General features: G+C 57.8%; 2 protein-coding genes across 2 annotated transcripts; one reads left to right on the top strand and one right to left on the bottom strand.

Moving 5' to 3' along the window:
- Positions 1–806: 806 nt before the first annotated feature.
- LOC117437731 (synaptophysin-like protein 1) lies at positions 807–12,315 on the top strand. Its single transcript, XM_034072332.1, has 5 exons — positions 807–906; positions 3,851–3,966; positions 6,429–6,639; positions 11,521–11,694; positions 11,783–12,315. The coding sequence occupies exons 1-5, from the start codon at positions 838–840 to the stop codon at positions 11,897–11,899; spliced, it is 687 nt and encodes a 228-aa protein (XP_033928223.1). The 5' UTR covers positions 807–837; the 3' UTR covers positions 11,900–12,315.
- On the bottom strand, positions 12,305–19,402 carry LOC115947112 (trypsin-like). The gene is made up of 6 exons (XM_034072330.1): positions 19,302–19,402; positions 18,701–18,744; positions 16,954–17,110; positions 16,137–16,390; positions 13,992–14,128; positions 12,305–13,778 (listed from the first exon to the last, which is right to left on the bottom strand). The coding sequence occupies exons 2-6, from the start codon at positions 18,738–18,740 to the stop codon at positions 13,626–13,628; spliced, it is 741 nt and encodes a 246-aa protein (XP_033928221.1). The 5' UTR covers positions 18,741–18,744; positions 19,302–19,402; the 3' UTR covers positions 12,305–13,625.
- Positions 19,403–19,761: the final 359 nt, after the last annotated feature.

Below are 19,761 nucleotides of genomic sequence, written 5' to 3'. Positions count from 1 at the left end.
GGGTGGAGGTGGAGGTGGTGGGGACTGGGGGGCGGAGCCTGCGCAAGAGGGTTGTGGGGCTGGGGAGGGTGAGGGGGGCGATTAACATATGGGACTTCTGATGGGGGCACTTGGGGGGCAGCAATGGGGCAGTTATGGGGCAGCTGGAGGCACTTGGGGGGCAGTTATGGGGCAGATTGGAGGCACTTGGGGGGCAGTTGTGGGGTCATTGGGGCAGTTATGGGGCAGCTGTAGGCACTTGGGGGGCAGTTATGGGGCAGATTGGAGGCACTTGGGGGGCAGTTGGGGGGTCATTGGGGCAGTTATGGGGCAGATGGAGGCACTTGGGGGGCAGTTGTGGGGTTATGGAGACAGTTATGGGGCAGCTGGAGACACTTGGGGGGCATGGAGGGCATCAATGGGGCAGTTATGGGGCAGCTGGAGGCACTTGGGGGGCAGTTATGGGGTCATTGGGGCAGTTATGGGGTGGTTTGGGGGGTGCATTAGGACCCGGTTGGAGTGGGCGTGGCCTCCAGGGGGGCGGGGCTGCCTCTCTCCTCCCTGCTTCTGATTGGCTGCTGTACGCGTGATGTCATTGGGGGGGCGGGGCGAGGCTTTGCCGCGCTATGCAAATGAGGTGCGCGCTGTGGGCGGGGCCTTGCGCGTGACGTCAATAAAAGCGCTTGAGCGGATTGGTCGATGCGAAGGAGCGTGAATAGGAGGGGGCGTGTCCGCGTATGCAAATGAGCCCTGGGCGTCGTGACGCATGAAGACGCGCTGCCAATAGGCGGTGGGGTTGAAGGGGGCGGGGCTCGGTATGCAAATGAGGCGTGTGACGTCAGTTCCGAGGGGGGGAAGATGGCGGCGGCGAGATGGGACCTGGGCCCGATCCGGGAACCGCTGGGACTGAGCCGAGGACTGCAGGGGGTGAGGGGGGAGGGGAGAGGGGGGGGGGAGGGGAATGGGATGGGAACTGGGACGGGAATGGGAATGGGGATGGGGGGGGAGGGGAATGGGGATGATAATGGGATGGGAACTGGGATGGGAATGGGATCAGGATGGGAATGGGAATGGGATCGGGAATGGGGGGGATGGAATGGGAATGAGGGGGGGAAATGGGGGGGATCGGGATGGGAACAGGAATGGGAATGGGGGGGATGGGAATGGGATGGGAACTGGGATGGAAATGGGATGGGAATGGGATCAGGATTGGAATGGGAATGGGAATGGGAATGGGGGGGAGGGGAATGGGATGGGAACTGGGATGGGAATGGGAATGGGATGGGAATGGGGGAGGGGAATGGGGATGATAATGGGATGGGAATGGGAATGGGAATGGGGGGATGGGAATGGGATGGGAACTGGGACGGGAATGGAATGGGAATGGGAATAGGAATGGGAAAGGAAATGGGGGGGAATGGGAGGGAAAGGGATGGGAACGGGGGGGAATTGGGATGGGAATGGGATCGGGAATGGGAATGGGAACGAGGGGGGTTTGGGATGGGGGGGGGATGGGAATGGGAATGAGATGGGAACGGGAATGGGGATGAGAATGGGAATTGGGGGGATGGGGGAAATTGGGATGGGAATGGGGGAGAATCGGGATGGGAACGGGAATGGGGGGGATCAGGACGAGAATGGGACGGGAACAGGAATGGGATGGGGATGGGAATGGGGGGGATCGAGATGAGAATGAGGGGAGAATGGGACGGGAATGGGGGGGGAATGGGATCGGGATGGGAACGGGAATGGGAATGGGAGGGGATCGGGAATGCAGGGGGTGGGGGGGGATGGGAACTGGAATGGGAACGAGGGGGTTTGGGATGGGGGGGGATGGGAATGGGAATGAGATGTGAATGGGAACGGGGATGGGGATGGGATGAGAATGGGGGGGATGGGAACGGGATCGGCATGGGAATGGGCTCAGGATGGTAATGGGAATGGGATGAGAATGGGAACGGGAATGGAAATGGGTGGGGAATGGGGCAATCGGGATGGGAATGGGGGGGATTTGGATGGGAATGGGGGGGGAACGGGAACAGGAATGGAAACGGGGGGGAATGGGATGAGAATGGGAACGGGATCGGGAATGGGAATGGGGGAATGGAGGGGGTTGGGATGGGAATGGGGGGGATCGGAAGGAGAATGAGATAGGAACGGGAATGGGAACGGGATTGGGAACGGGATTGGGATGGGAATGGAATGGGAATGGGAACAGGATGGGAATGGGAATGGGATGGGGAGTGTTGGGGGGAGAGATGGGAATGGGGGGATCAGAAATGGGAATAGGGGGGAATCAGAATCCCTAAATTTTACTTTTTGACTCGTTTCCCACCTTATTTTATCCCAAAATTCCTTCCTTTGAACCAAATCCTGCATAAAATCCTCAAATCCCAGATTTTTCCTCAATTCCCATTTTATTTTTACCCAAAATTCCCATTTTTCCCGTCAATCCCACTTAAAAATCCCAAATCCCACCCTGATATTCCCTAAAATGTCCCTTTTTGACCCATTTTTATCCCAAAATCTTCCTTTTTCCATCACTTTCTGTGTGAGCCCCATTCCCAGTGGGATTCGGGGCCAGAATTCCCACTTTTTCCCACTTTCCCCTCATTTTAACCCCTAAAAACCTCATTTTTGGGCCATTTTTCCCATTTTTTTTCGTGGATCCCATTCCCAAGGGATCCGGCTCTGGAATTCCCAAATTTTCCCACTTTTTCCCACTTTTTCCCACTTTTCCCATTCCCCCCTCATTTTAAGCCCTAAAAACCTCATTTTGGGATCGTTTTTCCCCATTTTTTTCAGGGGGATCCCATTCCCAAGGGATTTAGGGCCAGAATTCCCACTTTTTCCTGGAATTCCCAAATTTTCCCACTTTTTCCCTCTTTCGCCCACTTTCTCCATTCTCCTCTCATTTTAACCCCTAAAAACCTCATTTTAAGGCCTAAAAACTTCATTTTTGGGTCGTTTTTTCCTGTTTTTTTTGGGGTGATCCTTTTCCCAGTGGGATTCAGGACCAGAATTCCCGAATTTTCCCACTTTTTCCCACTTTTTCCCATTCCCCCCTCATTTTAACTCCTAAAAACCTCATTTTTGGGTCGTTTTTCCCTGTTTTTTTGGGGGGGGATCCCATTTCCGAGGGATTTGGGGCCGGAATTCCCACTTTTTCCCACTTTTTCCCATAATTCCCACTTTTTCCCACTTTTTCCCATAATTCCCACTTTTTCCCACTTTCCCCTTTCCCCCTCATTTTAAGCCCTAAAAACCTCATTTTTGGGCCATTTTTCCCCGTTTTTTTTCGTGCATCCCATTCCCGACGGCTCCGGCTCCAGAATTCCCAAATTTTCCCACTTTTTCCCACTTTTTCCCACTTTTTCCCACTTTCCCCTTTCCCCCTCATTTCAACCCCTAAAAACCTCATTTTAGCCCCTAAAAACCTCATTTTTGGGCCATTTTCCCCCGTTTTTTGGGGGGTATCCCATTCTCAGCGGGATTCGGGGCCGGAATTCCCTTTTTTTCCCGGAATTCCCAAATTTTCCCACTTTTTCCCTCTTTCCCCCACTTTTTCCATTCTTCTCTCATTTTAACCCCTAAAAACCTCATTTTTGGGTCGTTTTTCCCTGTTTTTTTTTGGGGGGGGATCCCATTTCCGAGGGATTTGGGGCCGGAATTCCCACTTTTTCCCACTTTTTCCCACTTTCCCCTTTCCCCGTCGTTTTAACCCCTAAAAACCTCATTTTAACCCCTAAAAACCTCATTTTTGGGCCGTTTTTCCCCGTTTTTTTTTCATGGATCCCATTCCCGACGGATCTGGGGTCAGAATTCCCACTTTTTCCCACTTTTTCCCCACTTTTTCCCGTCATTCCCGCAGTTTTTCTCCATCTTCTCCTTCGCCACCCTCGGCGGGTTCCAAGGCTCCGTCCGCATCCAGCTCAGCTGCGGCAGCCACAACACGTCCGTCGCTGCCCCCCTCGGGTACCCCTTCCGGTGAGGACACGCCCCCTGAGCGCTGATTGGCTGCGGGGAGGGAGGGGGCGGAGCCTCCTGCTATCCATTCCTCCTGCATCCCAGCCCCATTCCCATCCCCATCCCCATTCCTATTCCCATCCCCATTCCCAGCCCCATCCCATCCCCATTCCCCCCTCCTTCCTGCCTTCATCCCATCCCCATCCCCCCCCATTCCCATCCCCATTCCCACCTCCCTCCCCCCTTCATCCCATCCCTATCCCTGTTCCCTATTCCCACCTGCTTTCTCTCTTCAATCCCATATTCATCCCATCCCCATTCCCATTCCCTCTTCCCACCTCCCCCTTCATCCCACTTCCATTCCCTCTTCCAACCTCTCTCCTCCCTTCAATCCCATATTCATCCCATTCCTGTTCCCACTTCCATCCCTCTTCCCACCTGCTTCCTCTCTTCAATCCCTCCATCCCATCCCTATTCCCACTTCCATCCCCATTCCCATTTGCATTCCCTCTTCCCACCTCCCCTCCCTCTTCATCCCATCCCCATTCCCATCCCCATTCCCTCTTCCCACCTGCCTCCTCCCTTCAATCCCCCCTTCATCCCATCCCTATTCCCGCTTTCATCCCCATCCCCATTCCCATCCCCATTCCCATTCCTTCCTCTCTTCATCCCATCCCCATTCCCATCCCTATTCCCTTTTCCCACCTGGTTCCTCCCTTCATTTCCACTTTCATCCCATTCCCACTTCCATCCCTCTTCCCACCTCCCCAATTCATCCCATCCCCATTCCCACTTCCATCCCCATTCCCTTCTGCATCCCTCCTTCATCCCATCCCCCCCATCCCCATGGACCCCCTTGTCCTTGTACCCATGGGGAGCCCCTCAGCCCCATCCGTATCCCCATCCCCACTCCCATCCCCATCCCCATCCGTATCCCCATTCCCTCTATCCCCCATGGATCCCCTTGTCTCTGTACCCATGGGGTGCCCCATATCTCACATCACCCCTGTACCCATGGGGCACCCCCAGCCCCATAGCTCATAGCATCCCTATACCCATGGTGCCCACCCCATCCCCATGGGTAGCCCCCAGCCCCATACCTCATAGCACCCCTGTACCCATGGGGACCCCCCATCCCCATCCGTATCCCCATTCCCATCCCCACTCCCATCCCCACTCCCATCCTCATTCCCCCCCATTCCCCCACGGACCCCCTTGTCCCTGTACCCATGGGGAGCCCCATACCTCATAGCACCCCTGTACCCATGGGGAGCCCCCATTCCCATCCCCATCCCCCCCATCCCCCATGGACCCCCTTGTCCCTGTACCCATGGGGAGCCCCATACCTCATAGCACCCCTGTACCCATGGGGTGCCCCATATCTCACATCACCCCTGTACCCATGGGGAGCCCCATACCTCATAGTGCCCCTTGTACCCATGGCAGTGGGGCCGCCCCATAGCTCATAGCATCCCTATACCCATGGGCTGCCCCATACCTCATAGCGCCCCTTGTACCCATGGTGTGCCCCCCATCCTCATGGGGTGCCCCATATCTCACATCACCCCTGTACCCATGGGGCACCCCCAGCCCCATCCCCATTCCCATCCCCATTGCCCCCATCCCCCATGGACCCCCTTGTCCCCGTACCCATGGTGTGCCCCCCATCCCCATATCTCATAGCACCCCTGTACCTATGGGGAGCCCCCATCCCCATCCGTATCCCCATCCCCATCCCCATTCCCATTCCCCCCTATCCCCCATGGACCCCCTTGTCCCTGTACCCATGGGGTGCCCCATACCTCACATCACCCTTGTACCCATGGGGTGCCCCCAGCCCCATACCTCATATCACCCCTGTACCCATGGGGTGCCCCATAGCTCATAGCACCCCTGTACCCATGGCGGTGGGGCCGCCCCATAGCTCATAGCATCCCTATACCCATGGGGAGCCCCATAGCTCATAGCACCCCTGTACCCATGGGGACCCCCCTATCCCCATCCATATCCCCATTCCCATCCCCATCCCCATTCCCATTCCCCCCTATCCCCCATGGACCCCCTTGTCCCTGTACCCATGGGGTGCCCCATACCTCATAGCACCCCTTGTACCCATGGGGTGCCCCATACCTCATAGTGCCCCTTGTACCCATGGCGGTGGGGCCGCCCCATAGCTCATAGCATCCCTATACCCATGGGGAGCCCCATACCTCATAGCGCCCCTTGTACCCATGGTGTGCCCCCCATCCCCATGGGGTGCCCCCAGCCCCATACCTCACATCACCCCTGTACCCATGGTGTGCCCCCCATCCCCATGGGGTGCCCCCAGCCCCATAGCACCTCTGTAACTATGGGGTGCCCCATACCTCACATCACCCTTGTACCCCATGGTGGTGGGGCTGCCCCATAGCACCCCCATCCCCATGGTGCCCCCCCCATCCCCATGGTGTGCCCCACACCTCACACCCCCCATCTCCCCCCAGCCTACACGAATCCACCTTCTCCCCCTCCCTCCGTGAGCTGTGTAACGGGACCTGGCCCCACAACATCCACCTGCTCGGGGACTTCTCGTCCTCGGCACAGTTCATGGTGACTGTCGGTGCCGGAGCCTTCGTCTACAGCCTCATGGCGCTGCTGGTGCTGCTGCGGTGGCTGCCGCGGTACCGCGGGGCTGGGAGCCGCATGCCTATGGTGGTGAGTGTGGGATCAGCCAATCACAGGGGGGGTTAGAGGGGGATGGACCAATCACAGAGCGGGTTAGAGGGGCTCTGACCAATCACAGGGGGAGTTAGAGGGGTGAGGTGTGAGCTGCTGGTGCTGCTGCGGTGGCTGCCGCGGTACCGCAGCACCGGGAGCCGCATGCCCATGGTGGTGAGTGGGGATCAGCCAATCACAGAGCGGGTTAGAGGGGGATGGACCAATCACAGGGGGGGTTAGAGGGGCTCTGGCCAATCACAGGGGGGGTTAGAGGGGGTCTGGCCAATCACAGGGGGGGTTAGAGGGGCTCTGGCCAATCACAGGGGGGGTTAGAGGGGATCAGCCAATCACAGGGGGGGTTAGAGGGGCTCTGGCCAATCACAGGGGGGGTTAGAGGGGCTCTGGCCAATCACAGGGAGGGTTAGAGGGGGTCTGGCCAATCACAGGGGGGGTTAGAGGGGCTCTGGCCAATCACAGCGGGGGTTAGAGGGGGTCTGACCAATCACAGGAGGGGTTAGAGGGGCTCTGGCCAATCACAGAGGGGGTTAGAGGGGCTCTGGCCAATCACAGGGGGGGTTAGAGGGGATCAGCCAATCACAGGGGGGGTTAGAGGGGATCAGCCAATCACAGGGGGGGTTAGAGGGGCTCTGGCCAATCACAGAGCGGGTTAGAGGGGTGAGGTGTGAGCTGCTGGTGCTGCTGCGGTGGCTGCCGCGGTACTGTGGCACCGGGAGCCGCATGCCCATGGTGGTGAGTGAGGATCAGCCAATCACAGAGCGGGTTAGAGGGGGATGGACCAATCACAGGGGGGGTTAGAGGGGGATGGACCAATCACAGGGGGGGTTAGAGGGGCTCTGGCCAATCACAGGGGGGGTTAGAGGGGTGAGGTGTGAGCTGATGGTGCTGCTGCGGTGGCTGCAGCGGTACCGCGGCACCGGGAGCCGCATGCCAACCGTGGTGAGTGTGGGATGGACCAATCACAGGGGGGGTTAGAGGGGCTCTGGCCAATCACAGAGCAGGTTAGAGGGGGATGGACCAATCACAGAGGGGGTTAGAGGGGCTCTGGCCAATCACAGAGCAGGTTAGAGGGGGATGGACCAATCACAGGGGGGGTTAGAGGGGTGAGGTGTGAGCTGCTGGTGCTGCTGCGGTGGCTGCCGCGGTACCGTGGGGCTGGGAGCCGCATGCCCATGGTGGTGAGTGAGGATCAGCCAATCACAGAGCGGGTTAGAGGGGGATGGACCAATCACAGAGGGGGTTAGAGGGGGTCTGGCCAATCACAGAGCAGTTAGAGGGGGTCTGGCCAATCACAGAGGGGTTAGAGGGGCTCTGGCCAATCACAGAGGGGTTAGAGGGGCTCTGGCCAATCACAGGAGGGGTTAGAGGGGGATGGACCAATCACAGAGGGGGTTAGAGGGGCTCTGGCCAATCACAGAGGGGGTTAGAGGGGGATGGACCAATCACAGAGCAGTTAGAGGGGCTCTGGCCAATCACAGGGGGGGTTAGAGGGGTGAGGTGTGAGCTGCTGGTGCTGCTGCGGTGGCTGCCGCGGTACCGTGGGGCTGGGAGCCGCATGCCCATGGTGGTGAGTGGGGATCAGCCAATCACAGGGGGGGTTAGAGGGGGATGGACCAATCACAGAGGGGGTTAGAGGGGCTCTGGCCAATCACAGGGGGGGTTAGAGGGGCTCTGGCCAATCACAGAGGGGGTTAGAGGGAGTCTGACCAATCACAGAGGGGTTAGAGGGGGTCTGGCCAATCACAGGGGGGGTTAGAGGGGGATGGACCAATCACAGGGGGGGTTAGAGGGGGATGGACCAATCACAGAGCGGGTTAGAGGGGGTCTGGCCAATCACAGGGGGGGTTAGAGGGGATCAGCCAATCACAGGGGGGGTTAGAGGGGCTCTGGCCAATCACAGAGGGGGTTAGAGGGAGTCTGACCAATCACAGAGGGGTTAGAGGGGGTCTGGCCAATCACAGGGGGGGTTAGAGGGGGATGGACCAATCACAGGGGGGGTTAGATGGGCTCTGACCAATCACAGGGGGGTTAGAGGGGCTCTGGCCAATCACAGGGGGGTTAGAGGGGCTCTGGCCAATCACAGGGGGGGTTAGAGGGGCTCTGGCCAATCACAGGGGGGGTTAGAGGGGCTCTGGCCAATCACAGGCAGGGTTAGAGGGGGATGGACCAATCACAGGGGGGGTTAGAGGGGCTCTGGCCAATCACAGGGGGGTTAGAGGGGGTCTGGCCAATCACAGGGGGGGTTAGAGGGGGTCTGACCAATCACAGGGGGGGTTAGAGGGGCTCTGGCCAATCACAGGGGGGGTTAGAGGGGGTCTGGCCAATCACAGGGGGGGTTAGAGGGGGATGGACCAATCACAGGGGGGGTTAGAGGGGCTCTGGCCAATCACAGGGGGGGTTAGAGGGGGGCTGGCCAATCACAGAGGGGGTTAGAGGGGCTCTGACCAATCACAGGGGGGGGTTAGAGAGGCTCTGACCAATCACAGGGGGGTTAGAGGGGGATGGACCAATCACAGGGGGGGTTAGAGGGGGATGGACCAATCACAGAGGGGGTTAGAGGGGGTCTGGCCAATCACAGGGGGGGTTAGAGGGGCTCTGGCCAATCATGGGGGTTTAGAGGGGCTCTGGCCAATCACAGGGGGGTTAGAGGGGGATGGACCAATCACAGAGGGGGTTAGAGGGGCTCTGACCAATCACAGGGGGGTTAGAGGGGCTCTGGCCAATCACAGGGGGGTTAGAGGGGCTCTGGCCAATCACAGAGGGAGTTAGAGGGGATCAGCCAATCACAGGGGGGGTTAGAGGGGATCAGCCAATCACAGGGGGGGTTAGAGGGGTCTGGCCAATCACAGGGGGGGTTAGAGGGGTGAGGTGTGAGCTGCTGGTGCTGCTGCGGTGGCTGCCGCGGTACCGTGGGGCTGGGAGCCGCATGCCCATGGTGGTGAGTGGGGATGGACCAATCACAGCAGGGGTTAGAGGGGGATGGACCAATCACAGGGGGGGTTAGAGGGGGATGGACCAATCACAGGGGGGGTTAGAGGGGTGAGGTGTGAGCTGCTGGTGCTGCTGCGGTGGCTGCCGCGGTACCGTGGGGCTGGGAGCCGCATGCCCATGGTGGTGAGTGGGGATGGACCAATCACAGGGGGGGTTAGAGGGGCTCTGGCCAATCACAGGGGGGGTTAGACGGGATCAGCCAATCACAGAGGGGTTAGAGGGGCTCTGGCCAATCACAGGGGGGGTTAGAGGGGCTCTGGCCAATCACAGGGGGGGTTAGAGGGGCTCTGGCCAATCACAGGGGGGGTTAGAGGGGCTCTGGCCAATCACAGGGGAGGTTAGAGGGGTGAGGTTTGAGCTGCTGGTGCTGCTGCGGTGGCTGCCGCGGTACCGTGGGGCTGGGAGCCGCATGCCTATGGTGGTGAGTGTGGGATCAGCCAATCACAGAGCGGGTTAGAGGGGGATGGACCAATCACAGAGCGGGTTAGAGGGGCTCTGGCCAATCACAGGGGGGGTTAGAGGGGCTCTGACCAATCACAGAGCGGGTTAGAGGGGGGGCTGGCCAATCACAGGGGGGGTTAGAGGGGGCTCTGGCCAGTCACAGGGGGGGTTAGAGGGGCTCTGGCCAATCACAGGGGGGGTTAGAGGGGGTCTGGCCAATCACAGGGGGGGTTAGAGGGGGTCTGGCCAATCACAGGGGGGGTTAGAGGGGGATGGACCAATCACAGGGGGGGTTAGAGGGGCTCTGACCAATCACAGGGGGGGTTAGAGGGGCTCTGACCAATCACAGGGGGGGTTAGAGGGGCTCTGGCCAATCACAGGGGGGGGTTAGAGGGGCTCTGGCCAATCACAGAGGGGGTTAGAGGGGCTCTGGCCAATCACAGAGGGGGTTAGAGGGGCTCTGGCCAATCACAGGGGGGGGTTAGAGGGGCTCTGACCAATCACAGGGGGGGGTTAGAGGGGCTCTGGCCAATCACAGGGGGGGTTAGAGGGGTGAGGTGTGAGCTGCTGGTGCTGCTGCGGTGGCTGCACCGGTACCGTGGGGCTGGGAGCCGCATGCCCATGGTGGTGAGTGGGGATGGACCAATCACAGAGTGGGTTAGAGGGTGATGGACCAATCACAGGGGGGGTTAGAGGGGGTCTTGCCAATCACAGGGGGGGTTAGAGGGGCTCTGGCCAATCACAGGGGGGGTTAGAGGGGCTCTGGCCAATCACAGGGGGGGTTAGAGGGGCTCTGGCCAATCACAGGGGGGGTTAGAGGGGGATGGACCAATCACAGGGGGGGTTAGAGGGGGTCTGGCCAATCACAGAGGGGGTTAGAGGGGCTCTGACCAATCACAGGGGGGGTTAGAGGGGGTCTGGCCAATCACAGGGGGGGTTAGAGGGGCTCTGGCCAATCACAGGGGGGGGTTTATGGGGTGGGGTGTGAGCGCGATGTGTGCGTCCAATCAGCATCCAGCATTCATCCATCATCATCCAATCACCATCCATCCAACCATCATCCATCCAACCAATCACCATCCAGCATCATCCCCCATCCTCCAATCACCATCCCCCATGTTGTCTCCATCATCTCCCCCACCCCCCATCCATCCATTCCCCCCCCCTTGCTCCTCCCCTCCCCCCCCCCCATTGCTCCCAATCCCATTGCACTTCCCATTGGGACACTGGGGCTGCCCCATAACCTTCCTCTGTCCTTCCCTTCTGCTGCCATGACCAGGACACAGGGTAAGGTCCTATTGGGGTCCCACCATGTTCCTATGGACCCCAAGCTCCATAGCACATGGAGCTCCCTTCCCACCCCATATCCCATTGGATTTGGGGTGTCCCCCCCCCCCATTTCCCAACCTCTCCCATTGTCTCCTATAGGATTTCCTGGCCACTGCTGCCTTCTCCTTCCTATGGCTCGTGGCCTCCTCGGCATGGGCCAAGGCCCTGACGGACATCAAGGTGTCAGTGGGGGCTCCCCTGCCCCATTGCCACCCCCCGGCTGTCATCTGCACCCCACAGACCACCCCTATGGGTGCCCTCAACGTCTCCGTGGTGGGTGCTGCTATGGGGCACACACAATGGGGACCCCTATGGGGTCCTTGTCCATGGGCTTCATCCCCATCCTCTTCCTCCCATCCAGGTCTTCGGCTTCCTCAACCTCATCCTGTGGCTGGGCAGCTGCTGGTTTGTCTTCAAGGAGACCCATTGGCACCGCCCCCCGGCTCCCAGTGCTCCCAGTGCTCCCAGTGCCATGTAACCAGTACCAGCACTGGGCCAATGGGGGGCCCATTGGAGCTGGGGGGGGAAGGAGCCTCCCAATGGGAGGACATGGAAGCAGGGGAGGTGAGGACGTGGGTTATGGGTCCCACCACATCTAATAGGGCTTCTCTGAGCCCTTGCTTGGGATTGGTGCAGGGGGAGCTGCGGCCTCATCCCATTGGTTGGGATGGGGGGAGGAGGAAGGGGATTGGCCAATCAGGTGGGGAGGTGGAGGTGGCCATCCGGCCATCTTGGTCCCCCACCATCACACTCCTCCTCCCCTTCCTCACCCCCTGTTTGAGGTGGTCACCCCCAATCACCCCCTTGGTGTCCCCATGTCCCCCCTCAATAAAGACCTCAATGGAGGAGCCCATCCGGATGCATCTCGGGGGGTGCTGGGATGGGGACCATGGAGATGGGCTCAACATTGGCTTTACTCCTGCTTTATTGGGCCCTGTTTGTGCTCCATAGTGGTCTATGGTGGTCCATGGTGGTCTGCGGTGGGCCAGGTCTATGTCCTTGTGTCCCTACTCATAGTCCATAGTGGTCCATCTCCATGTATGGGCTTGGCTGTGGTCAATGGTGGTCCATGATGGTCCTTATCCATGTCCTTATGTCCTTACTCATAGTCCATAGTGCCCATGATGGTCCTTATCCATGTCCTTGTGTCCCTTACTCGTAGTCCATAGTGTCCTTATCCATGTTCTTATGTCCTTACTCATAGTCCATAGTGGTCCACAATGGTCCTTGTCCATGTCCTTATGTCCCTACTCATAGTCCATAGTGGTCCATGGTGGTCCTTATCCATGTCCTTATGTCCTTACTCATAGTCTATAGTGGTCCATGATGGTCCTTATCCATGTCCTTATGTCCCTACTCATAGTTTATAGTGGTCCACGATGGCCTTATCCATGTCCTTACGTCCCTACTCATAGTCATAGTGGTCCATGATGGTTCTTATCCATGTCCTTATGTCCTTACTCGTAGTCCATAGTGGCCCATCTCCATCTATGGCCCTACTTGTGGTCAATGGTTGTCCATGATGGTCCTTACCATGTCCTTATGTTCTTACTCATAGTCCATAGTGGTCCATGATGGTTCTTACCCATGTCCTGATGTCCTTACTCATAGTCCGTGGGGGTCCACCTCCATCTATGGCCCTACTTGTGGTCAATGGTGGTCCATGATGGTCCTTATCCATGTCCTTGTGTCCTTACTCATAGTCCATAGTGGTCCATGGTGGTCCTCATCCATGTCTTTATGTTTTATGTCCTCACTCTTAGTCCATAGTGGTCCATGGTGGTCATTACCGCTGTCCTTATGTCCTTACTCATAGTCCATAGTGGTCTATAATGGTCCTTATCCATGTCTTTATGTTTTATGTCCTCACTCTTAGTCCATAGTGGTCCATGGTGGTCATTACCGCTGTCCTTATGTCCTTACTCATAGTCCACAGTGGTCCATAATGGTTCTTATCCATGTCCTTATGTCCTTACTCATAGTCCACAGTGGTCCATAATGGTTCTTATCCATGTCCTTATGTCCCTACTCATAGTCCATAGTGCCCATGGTGGTCCTTAGCCATGTCCTTGTGTCCCTACTCATAGTCTCTGGTGGCCCAGCTCCGTGTAGTTGTGGTCTAGAGCAGTCCAGCTCCATGTCCCATGCCCTTAGCGTGTTCTTAGCGTGTCCTTAGCATGTCCTTAGCGTGTCCTTGGCGTGTCCTAGTTGCGGTTCATGGTGTTCTCGATCCAGCCCACGTAGTTGCAGACGCGGGTGTAGACCCCAGGGCGCCCAGGCAGGGCGCAGGTCTGCAGCCCCCAGGACACGATGCCCTGGAGGGTCCCATTGCAGGACAGGGGCCCCCCAGAATCGCCCTATGGGGGGAGACATCCCATAGTTAGATAGGGGACACCCCAAGTTTGGCGTCGGGGATGCTTCTGGGTGCTCCATTGGTGGAGCAGGAGGTCCTTGGGTTGAAGGCCACGTGGGGATGGGAGCCACCATGATGGGGTGAAGGGGTTGAGTTGGGGGGGGTGAGGTGAGGATTTGGGGTTGGATGCTTTTGGGGTGTCCCCCCCCACAGGTACCTGGCAGGAGTCGATGCGCTGGTTGCGCACCCCAGCGCAAAGCATGTTGGGGGTCACGCGCTGCGGGTAGGCTCGACGACAGGCGGCGTCGGGCAGGATGTCCACATAGGCACAGATCAGTTGCCGGGGCAGGGTCACTGTGGGCAGCGGGGTGGGGGGGGGGGTCAAAAGGGGGTCGGGGGTCAAAAGGGGATCGGGGACACCCCCAGGGGGCTCCTGGGGTGCTCTGGGGGCTACTATGAGGTTACTCGTAGGTTACTCATAAGTTACTCATAGGTTACTCATAGGTGAACCCGAGCCCTGGTGTTGCTCCTAGGCCAGTGGGAGGTGATGGAGGGGTTACTGGTAGGTTGGCCATCATTTACAGGCTACTCGTAGGGGGTGGTGGTGGTTCCCCAGCCCCAAACAAGGCTGATGGAAGCAGGTGGGGGTTGCTACAGGTTTACTACAGGTTCCCTTGTGTCCCCATTGACTTTCCGGCTTACCCTGTGGGGTGGTGATGGTTCCCTACCCTGAGACCAGGCAGGTGGCACTGGGGGGGCCTTACTATAGCCTCACTATAGGTTTATTACAGGTTCTCTATGGATCCCCATTGACTTCCTGGCTCATCCTGTGGGGTGGTGATGGTTCCCCACCCTGAGACCAGGCAGGTGGCACTGGGGGGCCTTACTATAACCCTACTATAGGATTACTACAGGTTCCCTATGGGTCCCCATTGGCTTCCCAGCTCACCCTGGGGGCTGTTTGGTTTCCTACTCTTGAGACCAGGCAGGTGGCACTGGGGGGTGCCTTACTATAGCCCTACTATAGGTTTACTACAGGTTCCTTATGGGTTCTCATTGACTTCCTGGCTCATCTTGGGGGCTGGCAATGGTTCCCCACCCTGAGACCGGGCAGGTGCCACTAGGGTGGCCTTACTATAGCCCTACTATAGGTTTACTCCAGGTTTACTACACGTTCCCTACGGGTCCCCATTGACTCCCTAGCTCACCCTGTGGGCTGGTGACGGTTCTCCAGCCCGAGACCAGGCAGGTGGCACTGGGGGGCGCCTTACTATAGCTCTACTATAGGTTTACTACAGGTTCTCTATGGATCTCCATTGACTTCCTGGCTCACCATGTGGGGTGGTGACAGTTCCCCAGCCTGAGACCAGGGCCCCACTGAGGGGGCCTTACTATAAACCTACTATAGGTTTACTACACGTTCCCTATGGATCCCCATTGACTTCCCAGCTCACCCTGAGGGCTGGTGACGGTTCCCCACCCTGAGATCAGGCAGGTGGTGGGGGGAGGCCTTACTATAACCCTACTATAGGTTTACTCCAGGTTTACTACAGGCTCCCTACGTGTCCCCATTGACTTCCCAGCTCACCCTGAGGGCTGGTGACGGTTCCCCAGCCCAAGACCAGGCAGGTGGCACTGGGGGGCGCCTTACTATAGCTCTACTATAGGTTTACTACAGGTTCTCTATGGATCTCCATTGACTTCCTGGCTCACCATGTGGGGTGGTGACAGTTCCCCAGCCTGAGACCAGGCCCCCACTGAGGGGGCCTTACTATAAACCTAATATAGGTTTACTACAGGTTTACTACACGTTCCCTATGGATCCCCATTGACTTCCCAGCTCACCCTGTGGGGTGGTGACGGTTCCCCACCCTGACACCAGGCAGGTGGCACTGAGGGGGCCTTACTATAGCCCTACTATAGGTTTACTACAGGTTTACTACACGTTCCTTATGGATCCCCATTGACTGCCCGGCTCACCCTGTGGGCTGGTGATGGCTCCCCACCCTGAGATCAGTCAGGTGGCACTGGGGGGCCTTACTATAACCCTACTATAGGGTTACTACACGTTCCCTATGGATCCCCATTGACTTCCCATCTCACCCTGAGGGCTGGTGACGGTTCCCCACCCTGACACCAGGCAGGTGGCACTGGGGTGGCCTTACTATAGCCCTACTATAGGTTTACTACAGGTTTACTACAGGTTCCCTACGTGTCCCCATTGACTTCCCATCTCACCCTGAGGGCTGGTGACTGTTCCCCAGCCCGAGACCAGGCAGGTGGCACTGGGGGGGCCCTACTATAGGTTTTCTCCAGGTTTACTACAGGCTCCCTATGGATCCCCATTGACTTCCCATCTCACCCTGAGGGCTGGTGACGGTTCCCCACCCCGACACCAGGCAGGTGGTGCCGGCAGGAGCACAGGAACGGGGCAGCGCCAGGGGCCGTATGGCGCGTCCCAGCCCCACGGGTCGGTCCAGCTTGAGCAGGAGGAGGTCGTTGTCCAGGGTAGTGGGGTTGAAGGCCGGGTGCGGGATGGCCTTGGCCACCAGGCGGTTCTGCTCCGTCCCCTCCTGCTGCTGCAGGTTGTTCTCGCCCAGGCGGAGCCGGAGACCCCTGTGGGACCCATGGATGTGGGGTGGGGGATGCAGGGGGGAGGGGGGGGATGGGACATGGGGGCTGTCCTGTCTACACACCATGGGGTGTCTCCCTGAGAGAGCTTGTGCCATCTATTCATGGGCATGTCCATGGGATGTGTCCCCATACCCCATATCCCATAACTATACCCCATATCCCACACCCCATACCCCACACCCCATATCCCATAACTATACCCCATATCCCACACCCCATACCCCATACCCCACACCCCATACCCCACACCCCATACCCCACACCCCACACCCCATATCTCATACCCCACACCCCATACCCCATACCCCACACCCCACACCCCATATCTCATACCCCACACCCCATACCCCACACCCCATACCCCATACCCCACACCCCACACCCCATATCCCACACCCCACACCCCATATCCCATACCCCATATCCCACACCCCACACCCCATATCCCACACCCCACATCCCACATCCCACACCCCATATCCCACACCCCATATCTCATATACCCCACATCCCATATACCCCATATCGCACACCCCATATCCCACCTGCTGTTACAATGTGCAGCCGACAGGACCCAGTTGTCCCTAACCAGGATCCCCCCACAGCGCACGGGGCTGTAGATGTAAACCTGCCATGGTTGGGAATGGGGCACACAGGGATAGCCCCCAATGATCCTGTCCTCGTCCTGCGTCCGGGACCCGCCTGGGATAGGGATATGGGATATCAATGGGATATGGGGTATGGGATATGGGATATGGGAATGGGGCACACAGGGATAGCCCCCAATGATCCTGTCCTCGTCCTGCCCCCGGGATCCACCTGGGATAGGGATGTGGGATATGGGATATGGGATATGGGAATGGGGCACACAGGGATAGCCCCCAATGATCCTGTCCTCGTCCTGCCCACGGGATCCACCTGGGATAGGGGATATGGGATATGGGATATGGGATGTGGGGTATGGGGTATGGGATATGGGATGTGGGATGTGGGATGTGAGGTATGGGGTATGGGGTATGGGATATGGGATGTGGGATGTGGGATGTGAGGTATGGGGTATGGGGTATGGGATATGGGATATGGGATATGGGATGTGGGGTATGGGGTATGGGATATGGGATGTGGGATGTGGGATGTGGGATGTGGGGTATGGGGTATGGGGTATGGGATATGGGATATGGGATATGGGATATGGGATGTGAGGTATGGGGTATGGGGTATGGGATATGGGATATGGGATATGGGATGTGGGGTATGGGGTATGGGGTATGGGATATGGGATGTGGGATATGGGATATGGGATATGGGGCACACAGGGATAGCCCCCAATGATCCTGTCCTCGTCCTGCGTCCGGGATCCGCCTGGGATAGGGATATGGGATATGGGATGTGGGGTATGGGATGTGGGATATGGGATATGGGGTGTGGGGTATGGGATGTGGGATATGGGATATGGGGTGTGGGGTGTGGGATATGGGATGTGGGGTATGGGGTATGGGATATGGGATGTGGGATATCAATGGGATATGGGGTATGGGATATGGGATGTGGGATATGGGATATGGGATGTGGGATGTGGGATATGGGATATGGGGTATGGGGTGTGGGGTGTGGGATATGGGATGTGGGATATGGGATATGGGATGTGGGATATGGGATATGGGATATGGGGTATGGGATATGGGGTATGGGGTGTGGGATGTGGGATATGGGATATGGGATGTGGGATGTGGGATATGGGATGTGGGATATGGGATGTGGGATATGGGATATGGGATGTGGGATATGGGATGTGGGATATGGGATATGGGATATGGGATGTGGGATGTGGGATGTGGGATATGGGATGTGGGATATGGGATGTGGGATATGGGATGTGGGATGTGGGATGTGGGATGTGGGATGTGGGATGTGGGATGTGGGATATGGGGTATGGGATATGGGATGTGGGATGTGGGATGTGGGATATGGGATATGGGATATGGGATATGGGATATGGGATGTGGGATATGGGATATGGGATATGGGGTATGGGATATGGGATATGGGATATGGGATATGGGATATGGGATGTGGGGTATGGGATGTGGGATATGGGATATGGGATGTGGGATGTGGGATATGGGATGTGGGATATGGGATATGGGATATGGGATATGGGATGTGGGGTATGGGATGTGGGATATGGGATGTGGGATGTGGGATATGGGATGTGGGATGTGGGATGTGGGATATGGGATGTGGGGTTTGCCCTATGGGGTTTGGGATATGGGGATGGGGACAGGGCTGTACCCAGCAGCAGCAGGACCAGGCTCAGAGGCAGCAGCTCCATGGGTCTGGGGGGACACAGGGAAGGGTCAATGGGGACCTGGATCCTAGAAAACCTTCATCCCACCTGATTCCTGACTTCATCCATCCCCTTCATCCTCCTCCATCCCGTCCTCATCCCATCTTCATCCCATCTTCATCCCATCTTCATCCCATCTTCATCCCATCTCCATCCCCTTCCATCCTATCTTCATCCTCCTCCATCCCATCTTCATCCTCCTCCATCCCATCTTCATCCTCCTCCATCCCATCTCCATCCCATCTTCATCCCATCTTCATCCCATCTCCATCCCATCTTCATCCCATCTTCATCCCCCTCCATCCCATCTTCATCCCATCTTCATCCCATCTTCATCCCCCTCCATCCCCTTCCATCCTATCTTCATCCTCCTCCATCCCCCTCCTTCCTTCCCCCTCCCTTCCTCCTTATCCCACTTCCCTCTTCCTCCTCCTCCTTCCTCCTTTTCCCCTCTCCCCATCCCCATATCCCCCCTTTATCCCTCCCTTTATCCCCCCCCATGGACCCCCCATTGCCCCCCCATGCCCCCCCCAACCCCCCCATCACCTCCTATCCCTGTTGTGTCCGTGCCGTATCCCAGTGTAATCCCAGTGTAATCCCAGTATAATCCCAGTGTATCCTGGCGTGTCCCAGTTTGTTGGGATCGGCTTTTGTGCCAATGGCTCCGCCCAGGGGGAGGAGCAAGGGATGGACCATGGGATGGACCATGGGATACTGGGATGGGTACTGGGATGGACCATGGGATACTGGGATGGGTACTGGGATGGACCATGGGATGGACCATGGGATGCTGGGATGGGTACTGGGATGGACCATGAGATACTGGGATGGGTACTGGGATGGACCATGAGATACTGGGATGGGTACTGGGATGGACCATGAGATACTGGGATGGGTGCTGGGATGGGTGCTGGGATGGACCATGGGATGTTGGGATGGACCATGGGATGCTGGGATGTGTGCTGGGATGGACCATGGGATGGACCATGGGATACTGGGATGGACC

The sequence above is a fragment of the Melopsittacus undulatus genome, chromosome 26 (assembly GCF_012275295.1).
Source record: "Melopsittacus undulatus isolate bMelUnd1 chromosome 26, bMelUnd1.mat.Z, whole genome shotgun sequence".
NCBI lineage: Eukaryota > Metazoa > Chordata > Aves > Psittaciformes > Psittaculidae > Melopsittacus > Melopsittacus undulatus.
The sequence above is the reverse complement of the archived record's forward strand: the minus strand, read 5'-3'. Positions and strand labels throughout refer to the sequence as shown.